Genomic DNA, 18,651 nt, shown 5'->3' with positions numbered 1-18,651 from the left:
GAATACATCTTAAAAATAATGAAAAATCGACGAATAAAAATTTTCATGGTTTTTGATTTGTTGGATTTGTCTCCGCCCCGAATAGCAGAATACATCTTAAAAATAATGAAAAATTGACGAATACTTGAAAAATGCGTTATTTTCCCTAAAAGTTCTTTAGTTTCGGAGCTGTCAAATTTTTTTGTCAAAATCTGTAAGTAATGATTGACATTTATGCATGCGTTCATAAACTATTTAAAATGGATGAATAAACTATTATGTGTATTTTTTTTAAAAAAAGATTGAAAAATATTACGCGTGCATTCAGAAATGTGTAATGAATACTTAATCTATATATATATAAGAAAGTCGTGTTAGTTACACTATTTATAACTGAAGAACGGCTGGACCAATTTGGCTGAAAATTTGTGGAAAGGTAGCTTAGAACCAGGAGACGGGCATAGGATACTTTTTATCCCGTTCGACCGCTATAAAATGTAGTATAACAGAAACGCATCTGGTGTGGAATAACAAAACGCAAATTAGATTTAGTAGTTCAAACGAATGTACCCCTGTTGAACCCCCAACAAAAGGAAGTTTATGATAAATTAATGAAGGCAATTGATGATGGAAATAGTGGTTTATATTTCCTGGATGCCCCTGGTGGAACTGGCAAGACATTCCTCATGTCAGTAGTTTTAGCCACAGTTCGTGCGAGATCCAACATTGCGGTTGCAGTTGGTTCTTCCGGAATAGCAGACACATTGTTAGAAAGATGCCGTACGGCTCAGTCAGCATTAAAATTACCGTTAAATCTTCAAGCTATTGAATAACCAACATGTAATATTGCAAAAAATTCAGCAGTGGCCGAAGTTTTATCAGCATCCAAGATCTGGGACGAATGCACAACGGCTCATAAACGTGCATTAGAGGCACTTAACCGAACATTGAAAGATCTACGAAAAAATAAGCAAAATATACAAACTCAGTAGTCCACGCGCAGGATAGGCAATATCAAGGATAGTGTGAGCTCAAGAGTGCCGTGGTCCCGTGGTTAGCGTGAGCAGCTGCGGCACGAGAGGTCCTTGGTTCAAGTCTTCCCTCAAGTGATAAGTTTAATTTTTTATTTTCAGACAATTATTATCTGTCCGTCTGTCCATCCAATGCGATAACTTTTTTGGGAGTGATTATCACATCCACAAGAAAACCTAAATTGGGCAAGGTAAAAGAATCTTTTTACCCATTCGTCAAGTGTACAAGTTAGGTGAGTCGACAACATATTCCTGTAATGTGACGCACATGCCGTCACCAGTGTTGTATAGAATATATCAGTCGTGTTTTCCTGTGGAGGAATCGGTTGACCTATGACCTTGCGATCAAATGTTTTCGGTTCCCATTGGAGAGGCATGTCCTTTTGTCTACTAATTGCATGGTATTGCGGTCGCAAAACACACACTAAATTTATTACAGTGAACAGACGTCAATGAACGAACGGACAGATCATAACTTTGCGAAAATAAAGAAAGTAAACTTTTCACTCGAGGGAAGACTTGAACCAAGGACCTCTCGTTCCGCAGCTGCTCACGCTAACCACGGGACCACGACACTCTTGAGCTCACACTATCCTTGATATTGCCTATCTTGCGTGTGGACTACTCAGTTTGTACATTTTGCTTATTTTTTTCATAGTTCCACACAACTTCTTCCTGTTTTCTCGATTGATCTGTGTTCAGTTTTTCAAGGCCTGTCCACTGTGCCAACTTATAACTAAATCTGAGGGGGTTGCGATGGGGTGGTTCCCTTGTTAGCATCCACACCCACACAGTGACTCAGTTTAGTCTTGCTGCTGGAGGATCTCCAGGTGGCTTTCACCCAGTGGTCTGTTGCCCTGCTCCACACCTCTTCTCCTGCTCTCTGCAGTAACTTGGAGCTCACCACAGTGCTTGTGTAGTGACCTTATCTGGCCACCCTGCAGCAACCTGTCATTTACGTGACCCTCAAATATACCTCCTGTATTTTTATCTCTCTATGTATATAGTGGACAGGTTGTTCGTAATCTTACAATATTCTGAGCAATACTGTATACAGAGATTCCATTTTCCTTTGTACTTTCTTCTGTTGATACTTAGTGCTTACCCTCACTGAGAATTACAATAATTTATAAGCAAAATGTGTTTCTTTACACTCATGATTCTGTCCAAGCTGTAGTGTAGATTTTTTAAATAGTATTCATGTATTTCTTTTTCTTCTCTCTGCTTGATGTAGGGTTTGCCTGTTGTACCCTCTTGGTTGAAATTATTGGTATTTCCATCTTTATCTCAGCCGTCCTAAATCTGGTTCTCACTGGATGATAATTTCTCATTAATTCTGATTTTCTGTTTGATATGTACACCAAAGGCAGCACAGGAAAAATGCCCAGGTATAAAATGAATATGATGTTTGCAATACACATAAACAATCTTATTTGATGGGAGTTAGTTTGGAACACAATAACTGAAAACAAGTCACATCTTGAATTGGATGAACAATAGTAATATTTAAAACCTGAAGGCCTGCAAATGTCCCGGTAAATTGAAAGTTCCAAGTTCCATTTCCAGTTATGTTCATATACTAAGCAGGACACAATCAAATTCCAGAAGGGATATGTAGATGTTAAAGTCCCGGAAGAATACACCAAAATTTAAGTTTGGCGTATTGTCGATGTATCCCAAAGACAAATATTACAACGTCCAGTTGCTGGTCTCGATGTTGCAGGCCATGTCTCTTCAGTGCAGAGGCCATGGATGGTGTAGGTCCATAGCTGGCAACTCAATGTGGGTGGTTGCATCATCATAGCAGCTGCTCCACAGTGAGACCCTGATTGTGGTAGTGCTTTTGCAATTGATGCCTGGTGCAGGAAACTCCCCAGTGCAAAGTGCTCGATCGTAGTCCAGGTACCAGCATAAATACTGCCCGGGTGCCAGGATACTGCAGTTTCTACCTTCAGTCACGTGGCTTACAGAGGAGAAAAGGTCCACAGGGCCAATGATCTTTGGTGGCATTTGGGTTGCCGACTGATGGCTGGGCAGAGTAGGGCCATCGCTTGCCTGCCATATGAAGAGCTGGTGCTGTAAGGCCTGTGCCCATGTAACCTATCTGTGTTGTCGGTAGCTGGCTGAGTAAGCGCATGGTCTCAACAAAGCACTTGTGATGATAGTAGACTTTTTACAAAAAATGCTACCATATATATCTTCCATAATGTTTCAGTCATGGAAAAGGTCACATTTTTATGAAATGGCATGAACATACGCATGAGATCTGCCAATTTTCATGGTGTTGCTGCTGCAAATTATCAGTACAAATTTGAATTCAGTGCATTGCGAGGTATTATCAGTAACCACCCAAAGGGCCCATGTGTGCTACCTTGATGATCTGATTACCAGTAAGCTTGATATTGAGGAACATACTTTCTGTACTTATAATAAAGTTGAAAAATGTACCATCAAAACTTAATGGTGTCATGGGATTACTGTGTGGTGCTGCCCAGAGAACTTTAGTTTCTATCAGCACCAGTTTTTGGACAACAGCTTTCCAAGATGAACAGTCAGGTACTGGGTCTAGTAAGTTGAGTATAGTCTATTGATGTGTTGCAAGCATAATATGAATACAGTGGAGGTATCCCGAATGTGATAACATACTGATATACACTGAATACTTTTGAATGCATTACGGGAACAGCAGTGATCAATGTCTTATAAATATTTACTATTGAAAACAGTCTTGATCACGACTTATTTATCAAGGTGACCGGTTTCGACCACTACTGTGCTCATCTTCAGACCTACAAGTTGTATACAAAGCTCTAATTTGAGGGCTACATACATTAAAGAAAATACATAAAGATATAAAGCTATAAAACGCTGAATTACCATTGTGTAGGAACCTCTTTCTGTTGGAGAATCACTACTGGAGAAACCAGTGCACGTCTTACTATATATAATCGAGGCTCCACCCACTTGTGACTGCACGATGTCATTACTAACCAATGAGTTATAAGTCGAATTACAATTTAAAATTTCTTAGTTAAAAGAACATTGTCAAGAATTAAAAATAAATACACACTAAACTTAGCTTATTAAACAACTATTGTCAATTAAGAAGCATTAAAAATATTTAAATATGTAGGAAATTGAACTTCGGTTTGGCAGTACATGGGTTGCCCTCTCTAGGCCTGTCAGTGAACCATTGGGAACCACTGGTTGCCATGGTGAAGTTGGACACCATTGCAAAGATGAGGCAGCAGGCTTTTTTCACTGAAGTTGTTGTAAAGTCGATAGTCGAACTAGTGGTTGCCATGGAGAGGACAAACGCCAGTGCAAAGATGTGGCAGCAGGCTTCTTTCCAACTTCTTTCGTTGGTAAAGATTGTTAAGATTTTCCTTCTGTGCCTCCTCCTTAGTCTCGATTCGCCCGTGAGATGCCGATATCGATAATGTAGTTGCAGCCGAAACCTGTTCCTGTTTTGCGTTCATTTGTCACACAAGGATTTCTGACTTTGACTACTCTTTTCTATGGGTTAATATTCCACAGTTTAAGATCTCTCTTGTTTCTGTCGTAATGAATACTTTGTCTCAAATAGCAATTATTTAGTAACTTAGGGCTATACCCGTTGCTGCAGTCCTTCACCAAAATACAAACACTTTCAGTCATACTTCTGAAATTGCCGAAAATTCCCAACTACATATTTAAATATTTTTAATGCTTCTTAATTGACAATAGCTGTCTAATAAGCTAAGTTTAGCGTGTATTTATTTTTAATTCTTGACAATGTTCTTTTAACTAAGAAATTTTATATTGTAATTCGACTTATAACTCATTGGTTAGTAATGACATCAGGCAGTCAGAAGTGGGTGGAGCCTCCATTATATATAGTAAGACGTGCACTGGTTTCTCCAGTAGTGATTCTCCAACAGAACTCAATGGTAATTCAGCATTTTATAGCTTTATAACTTTATGTATTTTCTTTAATGTATGTAGCCCTCTAATTAGAGCTTTGTATACAACTTGTAGGTCTGAAGATGACCACAGTAGTGGTCGAAACCGGTCACCTTGATAAATAAATCGTGATCAAGACTGTTTTTAATAGTAAATATACACTGAATAGCCAAAGAAACTAGTACACCTGCCTAATATCATGTAGGGCCCTTGCGAGCAAGCAACACGGCATGGCATGGACTTGACTAATGTCTGAAGTGGTGCTGGAGAGAACTGACACCATGAATCCTGCAGGGCTGTTCATAAATCCATAAGAGTACAAGGGGGTGGAGATCTCTTCGAAACAGCCCGTTGCAAGGCATCCCAGACAGGCTCAATAATGTTTATGTGTGGGGTATTTGCAGGCCAGTGGAAGTGTTTAAACTCAGGAGAGTGTTCCTGAAGCCACTCTGTAGCAATACTGGACATATGGGGTGTCACATTGTCCTACAGGAGTTGCCCAAGTCCTTCGGAATGCACAGTGGACGTGAATGAATGCAGATGATCAGACAGGGTGCTTACGTGTGTGTCACCTATCATAGTTGTATCTAGACATATCAGGGGTCCCATATCACTACAACTGCACGCCCCCCCCCCCCTCCCCTCCCCACACACACATGCCGTTACAGAACGTCCACCATCTTGAAGACCTCCTGCTGACATGCAGGGTCCATGGATTCATGAGGTTGTCTCCATACCCGTACACATCCATCTGGTGGATACAATTTGAAACGAGACTCGTTTGACCAGGTAACATGTTTCCAGTCATCAGCAGTACAATGCTGGTGTTGATGGGCCCAGGCGAGGCATAAAGCTTTGTCTCATGCAGTTATCAAGGATACACGAATATGCCTTGGGCTCCGAAAGCCCGTATCGATGATGTTTTATTGAATCATTCACACACTGACACTTGTTGATGGCCCAACTTTGAAATTGTAGCAATTTGCAGAACGTTAGCACTTCTGTCATGTTGAACAATTCTCTTCAGTCATCATTGGTCCCATTCTTGGGGGATCTTTTTCCGGCCGTGGCATGTGTTGAAGAATTGACATTTTACCGGCTTCTTGATATTTACGGTACATTCGTGAAATGGTCATATGGGTAAATCCCACTTCGTCATTACCTCAGAGATGCTGTGTCCCATCACTCATGCACCATCTGTAACACCACATTCAAACTCACTTAAATCTTGATAACCTGCCATTGTAGCAGCAGTAAACGAACTAAACAATTGTGCCTGACACTTGTTGTCTTATATAGGCGTTGCCAACTGCAGCGCCGTATTCTGCCTGTTTACATATATCTGTATTTGAATGTGCATGCCTATACCAGTTTCTTTGGGACTTTAGTGTATATCATAACAGACAGGTATATGAAAGTCGTTTACTGCCAGGATTTGTCAGCATAACAGGCCATGAGAGATAGCATCCTAGTACTCGTCCAGTATCATGGTTTCAGTGCACATGGAACAGCTTCCACATGCAGTGTTCAACCTCACTGTGACCAGAAGTGGATAAATGACTTTACAATATGCCAGGAATTTGACATACAAGACACAAACAAAAGAGAAAATATGAGCCCAAATGGTATCCAGTCAGCTGCCAAAATCAGCAGATCACATCAAGAGCCACCACGTGTAGCAAAATAAGCACATTCTTAATCTGTTCAATAACAAACATGTTCTCCACATTGAGAATATGTGAAACAATTAAAAGTAAAGAAAGCTGTAGGAGAATTAAAGGAGACAGAAATGAAAGTTTTGTTCTTGAAAAAGAAAAACACAGATAACATAATCTTCCAGTCATTGAGAGTCTGTCTGCAGTGGTTATCTCTGAGAAGAATAACGTAGAGAAATGGGCACAGTGAATAGAATGCTATATATGGGCTTCCAAAGAATGTTACCTTGAAAAAGAATTTTTTTTGTACAGAAAATGTTGGAGCGGCAATAAGGAAGAGATTATTATTTTAGGTTTTACCTTTTCTTATATTGGTCAATACTGAGTGTTTTCTCTGAGTTTCTCGTGTCAGGACACTATTTCTATTTCGATTCAAACTGACTTGTTTGTGCTTTTGTCATTTTTACGTGTGTTAAGTGTTAATTAGTAATAAATCAATAAGTAAAATTTAAAATACAGTTGTCAGAGGCCATTTTTCCATTGTTACTGCTTTCAAGTAGGCTGCTCCAAATAACCTTCTCATACAAAACAAGGTTACTGCTTGACGTGGGTTTTTGCCCACCAGGGAAAATGCATTTTAAATGGTCCCATGAATTCCATACAGTAATAAACAGATGATGTTGGCGTGGTTTTCTCTTGCTTTGTCTATCACACAAATGAAATATGATGCCCATCAAGTATTAGCACAATAATATTGTCACCAGACTTACCGTATTTACTCGAATCTAAGCCGCACATGTAACATGAGAATCGAAATCAAGGGGAAAAAAATTCCCGAATCTGAGCCGCACCTGAAATTTGAGACTAGAAATTCAAGGGGGGAGAAAAGTTTTAGACCGCACCTCCAAATCGAAACAAAGTTGGTCCATTGTAACATGCGACACAACTTAGGTCGAATGGATGATACAGCTACAGCAGTTTGGTTTGAGTCGTAAGCTTAGCAGTTAAGCTCTGCTATGCGTAAGGCGCTCCGTGCGTATTTATACGGGTACCCTTCCTTTTTCACGTGCTTCGTCTGGTTTGAATCGATTGCTTATTTTGCTTTGATCTGGTAAGCGCCGTTCTCTTTGTTATAGGTGTTTATGTCACTCTAAGCTGAAAAATGCATTATCGTTCTGTGTCCTGCATTGTTTGTCGCATTTTGATAATGAGCGTTTACGACATGTCGCCGCTCGCGGCGTGGCTTGCTTTTGTGCGCGCTGCCGCAGCTTACAACAAAAGAAAAAGAGAGGAATTGTCTCATTAGCGAAACAATGGCAAGAGACCGCTATTTGTTGTTACTTACACTGCTGCTTCCATTGGTAATGATCAAAAAGAACCAAATAATATAGACTGTGTATAATAGAAGATATTCTGAACGAGAGGTTCGCGAAAATTTTTCTCCGTTTGAAAATCTTTGCAGACGCCTTTTTTAGTACATTACATTCTGCACAGAAATTAGAGTCATCATTGATTTAAAAATCTAGTCAGTTGCCGTGCTTCATTTCCGACTTTATCACTCAAGGTTGCTACATAGAGTGTATCACTATTCAGTATAAGAATACGAATATGAACATAACATGATATGTCTATTCTTCCGCGTTTGCTGTTGTCTCACTCTAGTTTCGTAATTTATTAGGCAGACATGATTTAAATGAGATAGCAGCAAAAACGAAAGAATACATGGCGTAATGTTTACATTCGTATTATTTTTATGGTGAAGAGAATACTGCATGTGAGTTACGATTCATAAAAGTTCTTATTTGCTACCATTTCTTGTCACAGGTAGGAAAAGAATTCAGAACGTAGAGATAGCCATATCCCAACAGTCTTTCCAGTCGGATTTTCCTAGTAGATTTTTAGTGATGACTTCAAATGCAGTGTGTGTTGTTGTTGTCTTCAGTCCGTAGACTTGTTTGATGCAGATCTCCACGCTTTTCTATGCTGTGCAATTCAGAGTAGCAATACTCATAAAATAAGAATGAAAATAACTTGGAAATTAAATACTGAAATTTAAAACAAAGTTTTATGAGGTTTGTAGTACATCTTATATGAAATGTTTAAAATATCAGTCATGATTCTGAATCACTAACACTCGATTCTTTGTTGCTGCTTGGTTTACGCAGTCTGTTGGTATTACTCGCGCACCATGTCCGAAAACCACCCAGTTTCGTTTGCTCTTACAATTACAATTTTTGGAAACACTTCCGATTTCGGTAAAGTCTTTGGCTTGAAAACAATGAATGGGGGTAAATTATGTCCATCAGCTGTGCAAGCATGATTGACATCCGCTGTTTTTCACCCCCTGATTAAGTTCGCCACCGAAGTGAAAAACCTCAGCGCTTCATAAACAGATCAATCCAGCTGCGACTGGCCTTAAAATATTCGATTTTTTTCTTTCTAGCATTTTCATGTGCCTTAATTTTTAAAATTTCGGCGTTCACCGGTAGGAATTTCTGGCGCTATTCCTTAATAAATTCATTTTAAATCACTTCTAGTGAATGATATCGACCACACTTTGGCCCACTAAATGCTTTCCTGTTGAACATTCAAATAATTTGTCTCTTTGCACTCGCCATCGCCTGACGTTGTTCTCATCAATCCCATATCACAGACCTGCAGCACGATTAGAACTTTGTTCAGCAGAAGAAATAACTCCCCTCTTGAATTTGGCACTATAATGACAGCTCTTCATTATGGTTCACTAACATCAACAAGCACTTCACAAAATTGCACGAAGCAATGGGTTCCGCTACTTGAAATCTTAACGAGCCCCAGCGTATAAGCTCGTGCAACAATCCTAAAGCCTTGTGCATTGTTGGTATTTTTTGTGTAAAGAAATTTATTTTTGTTGCTATGAATATTTGAAAGGCTGCTACATTCGAAAATGAACAATACGGAATTTCTGTTTACTTCGTTGGATAATGTATGAAAATGTAGTGGTCGAAACTCGGGTAGGAGAAAAAAAAGCTTGTTTTCTACCTTTTATTAAATTTATTTACTGACGCGGAGGTTTTGGCGCCAGTATTTATCTTTGTGCCTGCAAAGCATGCCTGTGTAACGCTACGTATGTTCGATGGCAGAAGTTAGTTGTGGCGGCACCTACCAACATTTTTTAGAACTTCCGCTTACTTTGCACTCGATTCTAAGCCGCCGGCGGTTTTTTGGGAACAAAAACAGGAAAAAAATTGTGGCGTAGATTCGAGTAAATACGGTAATAGGTGTACTCATCAAGACTAGAGAAGTTACCACAGAAAGGCCATTGTCACCTAGCATAACAAGGACATAACAAATGTTGCTCACAGTGCAGTGACATTAACACCTCCTTTGGACAGCATCTAGTGCTGCCAGTCAATCTGTGCTGCACTGTTGGTCCTATACTTCCACGTGTAATGTTTAATTGGTATTATTTACAGTGTTATGTATAGTACATATTGCTGATATGATGATATGTCGCTGCCGTAACGCATCATGACCATTAACAGGGCAAAAATGTTGCCACAGCTTATGATGTGGCTGTACATGCTGAGAATGGCAGATGTGAGACTTAGCCATTTTCCATGTGAACAGTTTTGTTTTGTGACTGTGTGGCTTGTATACGGTAAGATGATGATTTTACTGGTGCTGCCAGAAACATAGAAAACTGGCATTGGTTGAAAGATATTAAATTGTCTCAAAATGCAGTAACATTAAGCTGCCTCTGGATGCAAAGTATTACTGTATGCATTGTTAAGGGTAATGGTGCCAGTACTCCAGGAAGAAGCTGATGTTGCCTTCTGGTCACCATTCCTCTCCCCACAGCAGTGCTAATGTGGAGAAAGACATGCCTACTGCAATTCCTGACAGTCACCAAAGGAATTGCCAACTTATTGTGGACAAGCTGCACAGTGGTCTGCCACATCTCCTGAACTTTGTTGATTGGACTTTCGGCTGTTGATGATGAAAAACTTGATGCATATTATTGTATGTTAGCAACATTCTTCAACACACTTATTTTATTGTGTAAAAGATTCCTGGCTGTAGTTTACAGCCTTTCACGGTATTGTTATTTGTACACTCCTTCACAAATATTTTGTTTTATAATTTTCATAGTTTTTTTGTCTTTTAATTTTAAAATTATCCTCATCTTTCTGAGAATTATGTAATGACTTGTTCTGTGAATTGCCTCAAATGATTGTGTATAAGATGAGAAAATAATTTGACTAGGATATGTGTGATTTTTATACTAAGAGAGAGCAAATAAGTTTTGTAGAAACACACTGACAGAAATGGAAAGTGTTACACCATAAAACTTCAGTCTGATGTTTATCAAACTGTGTAGAAATGGTCATCACATAACAGATATTACATGCCATTCCATTCTGAAATGATGTCCATAACCATCAATATGAAGTCTGGTCCCCCATGGGCATAAATACTCTCCTATATTCATTGGATCATGAAAGAAAACAACCTCCAAAAGTAAAATTGAGGAATTGCTTGTCATGCCTGTTAAACAAACTGGCTGGAAGCTGATGTGAAAGCATATAATTTCCAGTGTAATCCCACACATTCTCTGTGGGTGACAATTTACAAGATGGATAGTCCAATCAAGGATCCACTCATTCCTCAAGGTTGCTTCAAGAGAGAGAGAGAGAAAGACAGATTCCAGACATTAGAGAGATATGGGGCTCAAGAATCACAGCTTGCTGTGATCTTTTACAAGGTCACTTACAGACAGGTTTGTGACAAACCTGCCACCAAAGACAGAAGTGAGATTCATAGCTAAATGCCACAAAGTTCCACAGAATTTTCCATTTGGCTGTGATTCTGCACCACACAGCCACAAAATGCCACACAACTTTCCAGTTGACCTGGCTCTACACTTTACACGTGTCTGTTGTCTGTGTGTGATATCAGCAGTAAATTATGCATGCCAACTCATGATTGAAATCATCTAACGATAATCTGTTCCCAACAGCCCATGGTGACACTCAACCATCACTTCTGCCCAGATTTTAGATGTTCTCATTGATTTGTTTGTCAGAGCCTCTTGAACAATCTGACCATCCTTTTGTGTTCTTGTGGTGTTGTCCTTGTGGAAGGACTCCTAACTCTTTTTATCACACTGTTGCCCTGAGTCCATCTCGTCATCATTCACCCTGTAGTCCTTGCACTACAGACAACTGTGTAATCTGTCAGTATGGTGGTTCTATATCATTCATTTCCATGGTCCGTCCTACCCAAAGTCAGAAAAATGGTGATAAGCTACACTTGCATGTTCATCTGGATGTAATAAGTTGTGATCTCCACTTGAATGTTTCCAGTAAAAGTAAATACTCCCAAAGCTATCATGTTTTCACTTCATTATTAATTCATAGAAATGGATTTTTTACACTGAAAATTAGCCAGCATAAGGATAAAATTTTAATCAACATTTCCCCACATGCTTAGAAATATTGTAGTATCAGTTTGGTAACATTTGATTAAGATGTTAATGGTGTAGCGATTTACATTTCCATAATTGTAGCTTTGAATAAAGTAACTCATTTGTGAGGTGATGGGAAACAAGTCAGTCTTTCTACAGATCCATCTAGTGGCCTTGTCGCCAGGTCTTGAAGAGGTAATGATAAGTGATTACAGTGATGTCATAGTTATGCTGGTTATCACAATCCAAAAAGTAACTGAGAACATTTAAATTTTGTGGATAAAATTAGCAAAATAATGTTAATACCTTTGGCTCCTATAAGACCACAGAAATTGGTATGTTTCATCCATATTTAGTTATCTGCCAGCTGAATGGTAAGACTTATTAAGAAACAAAATTAATGGAGAAATATGAAGAAAATGGAGGTTAATACACTCTGCTGTATTCAGATATTCATTTACTTATATGATAATTGGATGAGTAGAAAACATTAAGGTAAGGAGTGTAGAATTTTAAAAACAATTTAATTCATTGAAACTGTACCATGGAAATGGAACTACACCTGTTAATCATACAATTTAGGCTTTCACTGATTACACCTCTTAAGTTCTATATTCAGTGCACAGCAGAAATGATGAAATACTTATTTATTGTGGCCCAAAGACAAATGGTTAAGGAAGTCGATATCACTCCTACCTGTAAAGAGCTCATCAAACAGAAAAGGCAGAATTAAAAAACTGAAACTGATATTTCCTGCTGAAAGATAAAACAATTGGAAGCTCAGATAATATGACTTACCTATTTATAAAGGCATAATTTCGAAGTGAAACTCGTTTGTTTAGAAATGTTTGTGCATTTAAAATGCAGTAACTGTTGTGTTGTGGGCTTGCTCAACAGTAAGGTGCTAGTGGGATTTGGCATACATAAACTTCAATTAACTGAAGTATTTGTTATCACCAACATAATTCTTTTGTTTCAGCTTCACAACATCCCAAACTTTTTATTTTCCTGGTGTGTTCACTGTAATTCATGCAACTTTTATCTTTCAGGATCGCTGTTCTCTACGCAGTTACACTTCACTAACAGAAGAACAGCTGCAGTATGTCACTGAAAGTTTACTATGATCTGCTTTCACAACCATCAAGAGCAGTCGTCTTATTTTTGTTAGCAAATGACATTCCTTTTGTGGCAAGGGAAATGAATCTTCTCGATGGTTGGTATTGTAGGAATATGTTACAGTATTGTATGTAAACTGAGATAGAATGGCAGATGAAACACCAAGTGATTGGAAGTTTTAGTGGACATATGAAAAACTTGTTAGCAATCTAAAATTATTGCATTTATTCAAGAGACTGTTAGCAGGGAGTCCATATTTCGTCACTATTGGCAACTAAAACCTATGGTTTCATCTGTCATATTTCCATAGCATAGTTAGTAGTACCAATATTTTTAACTTTAGGGCATTGATGTGGAGCATGTGGTCACTTTAGTGGGTTGAAGGAGATGTAAGATTAGTATTCTGTCATACATTGTAACAGCAGCTCAAGAGAGAGAGGTTCTGTGGTCTTAATACGGAGAATTTTGGCACTCAAAAAGTGAATCAGTGCCCACGTAAATCAAAGGCGTGGTGATTAGAGATAATGGAAGTCACCAGTTGGATTGCCAATAGTGGTCTTTATTCTAACGTAGACTCAGACACAAATTTTATATTGCTGGGGCAGCAACAGTGTTGAAGTTTTCAGCTACAAAATAAATAGGCTGGAAGCTGTTAGGAATGTGTGCAGTTTATTCTGTAAAGTTAATGAAAAAACTGCACCTACTACCAAAAAGAAGAGTATCTAATGAGTTTCATTTATTTATTGGTACATTGTCACCCATTCGTTAGCTACTAAAATGTACTGTGCTACTGATTTAATGTTTGGTTATTGTCCTGCTAACAGTGATTTATAATTTTAATAGTGCTGTTTCCACCATCTCTACCTATTTCTTCGACAAAAGCATATCCAGAGTCTGGGTAGGCAAGAAGGGTGGAGGGTGGTCATTTCATTTTAGTTGTGCAGTGAAAGACAAAATAGTTTTGAGATTTCATGAGAAATGGCTCTGGGTATGCATGCCACAAATCAATATCCATTACATGATCTGGGTTTCTTCAAGCTGATATTGAATTGATCCATCTGTCTGTCTGATAGGCATGATGTGAGTTCAGTTGATGAAGATGATTAGTCTTGAGGAGGGGCGGGTACAGGGGGGGGGGAGGGGGGGGGGAGGTGACATGACTGCTACCCTCCCTTGCCAATTGTTGGCATGCCCTTTCCTGTTGACACTTAGCTCCACATAAAGCAGCTTTTTATTTCTATCACAACAATAGAGCAATGTATATTTCAGTTAATTCTTTTGAAATTATTATTCAACCTATGACAGTATTGTGAGAACTATAGGTTGTTAGTGACTGTATAGCGGAGATGATGGGTCTCAGACAGGCACAACAGAAAAACTTCTAAACACATAAGCTTCTGGCGAGAAGGGCTTCATTTCAAATAGACAACATATACTGTCTCTGAGTGCCGAGGCCAGACTGTGAGCAACTGTGCATGATGGGAGAAGCCATCTGTGTGGTAGCAGCAAGGAGGAGGCTGGGTTGAGGGGGGGGGGGGGGGGGGAGAGCACAGTACAGGTGGGGGCAGTAAAGTGCTGTTTGCGAGAGCATACAGGTACGAGGTGGAGAAATGGCAGAGCAGTAAGATAGAGGGCTGGGGGGGTGGGGGGAGCCTTGTGCAATATGAGGCTGTGGGTTGGGAACAAGGAAGGGGACAATGACTAACAAAGGCTGATGCCAGGATGGTTATGGAAGCATAGGATATACTACAGGGAGAGTTCCTGCCTGTGCAGTTCAGAAAAGCTGTCATTGGTAGGAAGGATCCAGATGCCATAGGCTGTGAAGCAGTCATTAAAATGAAGAACGATGGATTGAGCAGTGGGCTCAGAAACTGTGTAGTCCACTTTTCTTGGCCACTGTTTGTCGTTGGCCATCATGCGGACACAACAGCGTGTTGGTTGTCATGCCCACACAAAATGAAGCACAATGGTTGTAGCTTAGCTTGTACATCAAATGACTGGATTTGCAGGTAGCCTTGCCTTTGATGGGATAGGTGTCTACCCCTGGTAGCTGAGTGGTCAGCATGACTGACTGTAATACCTAAAGGCCCAGGTTCGATTCCCAGCTGGATGGGAGATTTTCTCCACTCAAGGACTGCGTGTTGTGTCGTCCTTATCATCATCATTTCATCCCCATTGACACGCAAGTCGCCGAAGTGGCGTCAACTACAAAGACTTGCACCAGGCGAACGGTGTACCCGACGGGAGGCCATAGCCACACAGCATTTCATTTCATGGGATAGGTGATGTCTGTGACTGGACTGGAGTAGGTCGTAGTGGCAGGATGTAAGGAACAGGTCTTGCATATAGTTCTGTTGCAGGGATATGATCCAGGAGGCAAAGTGTTGGGAGCAGGGGATGTGAAGGAATGGATGAAGATATTGTGTAGGCTCAGTGGGTGGCAGAATACCACTGTGGGGTAGGATATTCCTTATTTCAGGGCACATTGACTTCACCTGTCCTTTTCAACCCAACAAGCTACCTTCCTTGATGTTGACCTCAAGCTCAAAGTTGGCTACATCAGTACCTCCATCCATATCACCAGCTGTACCTCCATTTCAACAGCTGCCACCCATTCCATGCCAAGAAGTACCTTCCATGCAGCCTAGCCACTCATGGATGTCACATGTATAGTGACAAGACATCCATCTCGAAATACACCAAGGGTTTCACAAAGACTTTTATGTTGTAATTTCATATGCTGATACATTCCATGATCTTGGAGATTTGCTCCTCAATTTGGTCTCACGGAACTGGATGTGTAAAGTAAAAAGTAAATGAAATACCATAATTACACTTCCAACTTTGTACAGAGACAGATCTCCAGTCACCCATTACTTCCCGAAGTCCCACCATCTGGCCACAGAGGAGCATTCCCCTTGTGACTAAGTACCACCCAGGACTGGAGCAACTGAATCACATACTCCACCTGGTTTTCTACTACCTCTCATCATGCCCTGAAATGAGGAATGTCTCACCCATTATCTTCCCCATCTCTCCCACAGTGATATTCCACTGCCCACCGAATCTACAATATCCTCGTCCATCTCTACACAACCCCTGCTGCTAACCCCTTGCTTCATGGGTCATATCCTTGTAATAGACCTAGATGCAAGACGTGCCCATACTTCCTCCCACCATCACCTACTCCAATCCAGTCACAGGCATCACCTATTCCATCAAAGGCAGGGCTTCATCTGGAACCAGTCATGTGATCCTGCTTTGTTCTATGTGGGCATGACAACCAACAAGTGGTCTGTCCACATGAATGGCCACTGACAAACTGTTGCCTAGAAACAGCTGGACTGCCCAGTTGCTGAGCACGCTGCCTTATACAGCGTTCTTCTTTTTAATGACTGCTTCACAGCCTGTGCCATCTGGATACTTCCTGCCAAAACCAGCTTTTCTGAATTGCACAGATGGGAACACTCCCTGTAATATACTCTACATTCCCATAACCCTCCTGGCCTGAACCTTCCTTAGTCATTGTCCTTCACCCACCTATCCCCTTCCCTGTTCCCACTCCGGCACTACACAACCTTCTATTCCTCAAGCACACCCACAGTCTTTTTACTTCTCTCCTTTTCCACACACCCAACACCCCGCCCTGCGCCCCCCATGCCCTCTATCTAACCTCGCGACTACACCTTGCTGCCGTACCCTCTCTCCACCTCATCCATGTATGCTCTCTAAGGCAGCACTCTGCTGTCCCCCACCTGTATCCTGCACTCTCTCCTCCATCCCACCCCAGGTTCCCCCTCCCCCCCAACCACTCTGATTGATTCCATTCTCCCGTCATGCGCAGTTGAGTTGCTCATAGTCGGGCATTGGCAACCAGAGACAGTGGTTATGCGTGTATGAGCCATCTTTGCATGAATATGTGTGTGTATGTGTGTGTGTGTGTGTGTGTGGTTTTGTCCACTTCAGAAGAAGGCGTTCTGGCTAAAAGCTTATGTGTATGTTAGTCTTTTCACTGTGCCCGTCTATAACTCAACATCTCTGCTATCTGGTGTTCATAATATTGACATCCCATTGTGGATTTTCCATTCAAACTACAATCATATTACTTAAAATAAGCCATATTATGGTGTAAAATATGAATTTATAGTAAATGTCAGTAAGTTTTACTTGGCAAGGTGAACTGGTAACCCAGAACCATAGCGGTTTATGTGACGAGGTGCAGCCATGCTCCAATTCATGGAGGAGCATGTTGGTAGCTCACAGTACGAGCACAAAAAGTGCTCTCAAAAAGTGGTTGCAGAAAATATTTTCTCATGAGTCCATGACAGACTGCTGTTAACATCATTAATATTATTGACAGCAGACATTGAGAATGAGGGAGGTGTGATAGTGCCATTAGTGAAGGCAACGTAATGTTGAAACAAATGTTGACAAACAAAAGTTATGTAAGTCAATAGTGTGCAGATTATGGAAGGAGGGACAGAGTTTTGAGTGACATAGGCCTCCACACAAGGAGGGGGGGGGGGGAGGGGGGGACAAGAGGTTACACTTGCTCCTTTCCCCCTCCCCCACCCCCCTCCAGGAATCTGATCTGAAGTACAGAGTATTTATTCATCACAGAATTGTCATACACTTCTAGAAGTGAGTGGGTAACCATCAGTTCTCTGGGATATAGTAAGTTGTTTGTGCCACTCAAATTTAGGTCTTGTGTCATGACATGTTCTCCATCTGTCTCACCCTCCACCCCCTCCTCTAATAAATGTTCTTGCTGAGTGGAGCAGGATTCAAGTATCTGCACCAAAGCAGATTAATTAAAATTTCATTGATGATATAGATAAATGTGTTATTAACTAGCAGTTTCTGTGATACTGTATTATTAACAATACAAGAAAATGTCAACACTGCAAAAAAAAAAAAAAAAACACTTCACCATGTTTGTCGCACATAACTGGATTTCCTGCCGGCCGCGGTGGTCTAGCGGTTCTAGGCGCGCAGTCCGTAACCGCGCGACTGCTACGGTCGCAGGTTCGTATCCTGCCTCGGGCATGGATGTGTGTGATGTCCTAAGGTTAGTTAGGTTTAAGTAGTTCTAAGTTCTAGGGGACTGATGACCACAGTAGTTAAGTCCCATAGTGCTCAGAGCCATTTGAACTGGATTTCCTAGTTAGCACAGAAGCTCAGAGAAAAACTGTTCCATCTATGGGAACTGATTTTAAAACATACTGAAATGAACAACTCAGTGTGTGTGGATGATGGAATATAATTGTAAAAAGAACATAGTAGATTATAGTAGATTAGATTTTTTGCACAAAAAAAGTGAAGCATCAGAATGAAAACAGCCAGGGTTTTATTTAGATAAACTGTGAATTCATACACACAGCATTGTGGATAAATATTGCAAAGTGACACTGTGTAAAAACTGTTGTCAAAAACAGTGCCAGACAACATTTCATTGCTTTGAATGAAGAGTTTCATTTCATGT

The 18,651-nt window shown here is 40.4% G+C and overlaps 1 protein-coding gene across 2 annotated transcripts in view; it reads left to right on the top strand.

The window, feature by feature from the left end:
* The window catches only part of LOC124613889 (glutathione S-transferase theta-1-like), a 116,632-nt gene that overhangs the window by 63,825 nt on the left and 34,156 nt on the right, over positions 1-18,651 (top strand). For both annotated transcript variants that reach the window (XM_047142654.1, XM_047142640.1), the window contains exon 3: positions 13,103-13,266. In XM_047142654.1, the coding sequence (XP_046998610.1) occupies positions 13,155-13,266 (112 nt within the window). In that variant the 5' untranslated portion in view covers positions 13,103-13,154. The remainder of the gene's footprint in view (positions 1-13,102; positions 13,267-18,651) is intronic.

Source organism: Schistocerca americana, chromosome 1 (assembly GCF_021461395.2).
Source record: "Schistocerca americana isolate TAMUIC-IGC-003095 chromosome 1, iqSchAmer2.1, whole genome shotgun sequence".
Lineage (NCBI taxonomy): Eukaryota > Metazoa > Arthropoda > Insecta > Orthoptera > Acrididae > Schistocerca > Schistocerca americana.
The sequence above is the reverse complement of the archived record's forward strand: the minus strand, read 5'-3'. Positions and strand labels throughout refer to the sequence as shown.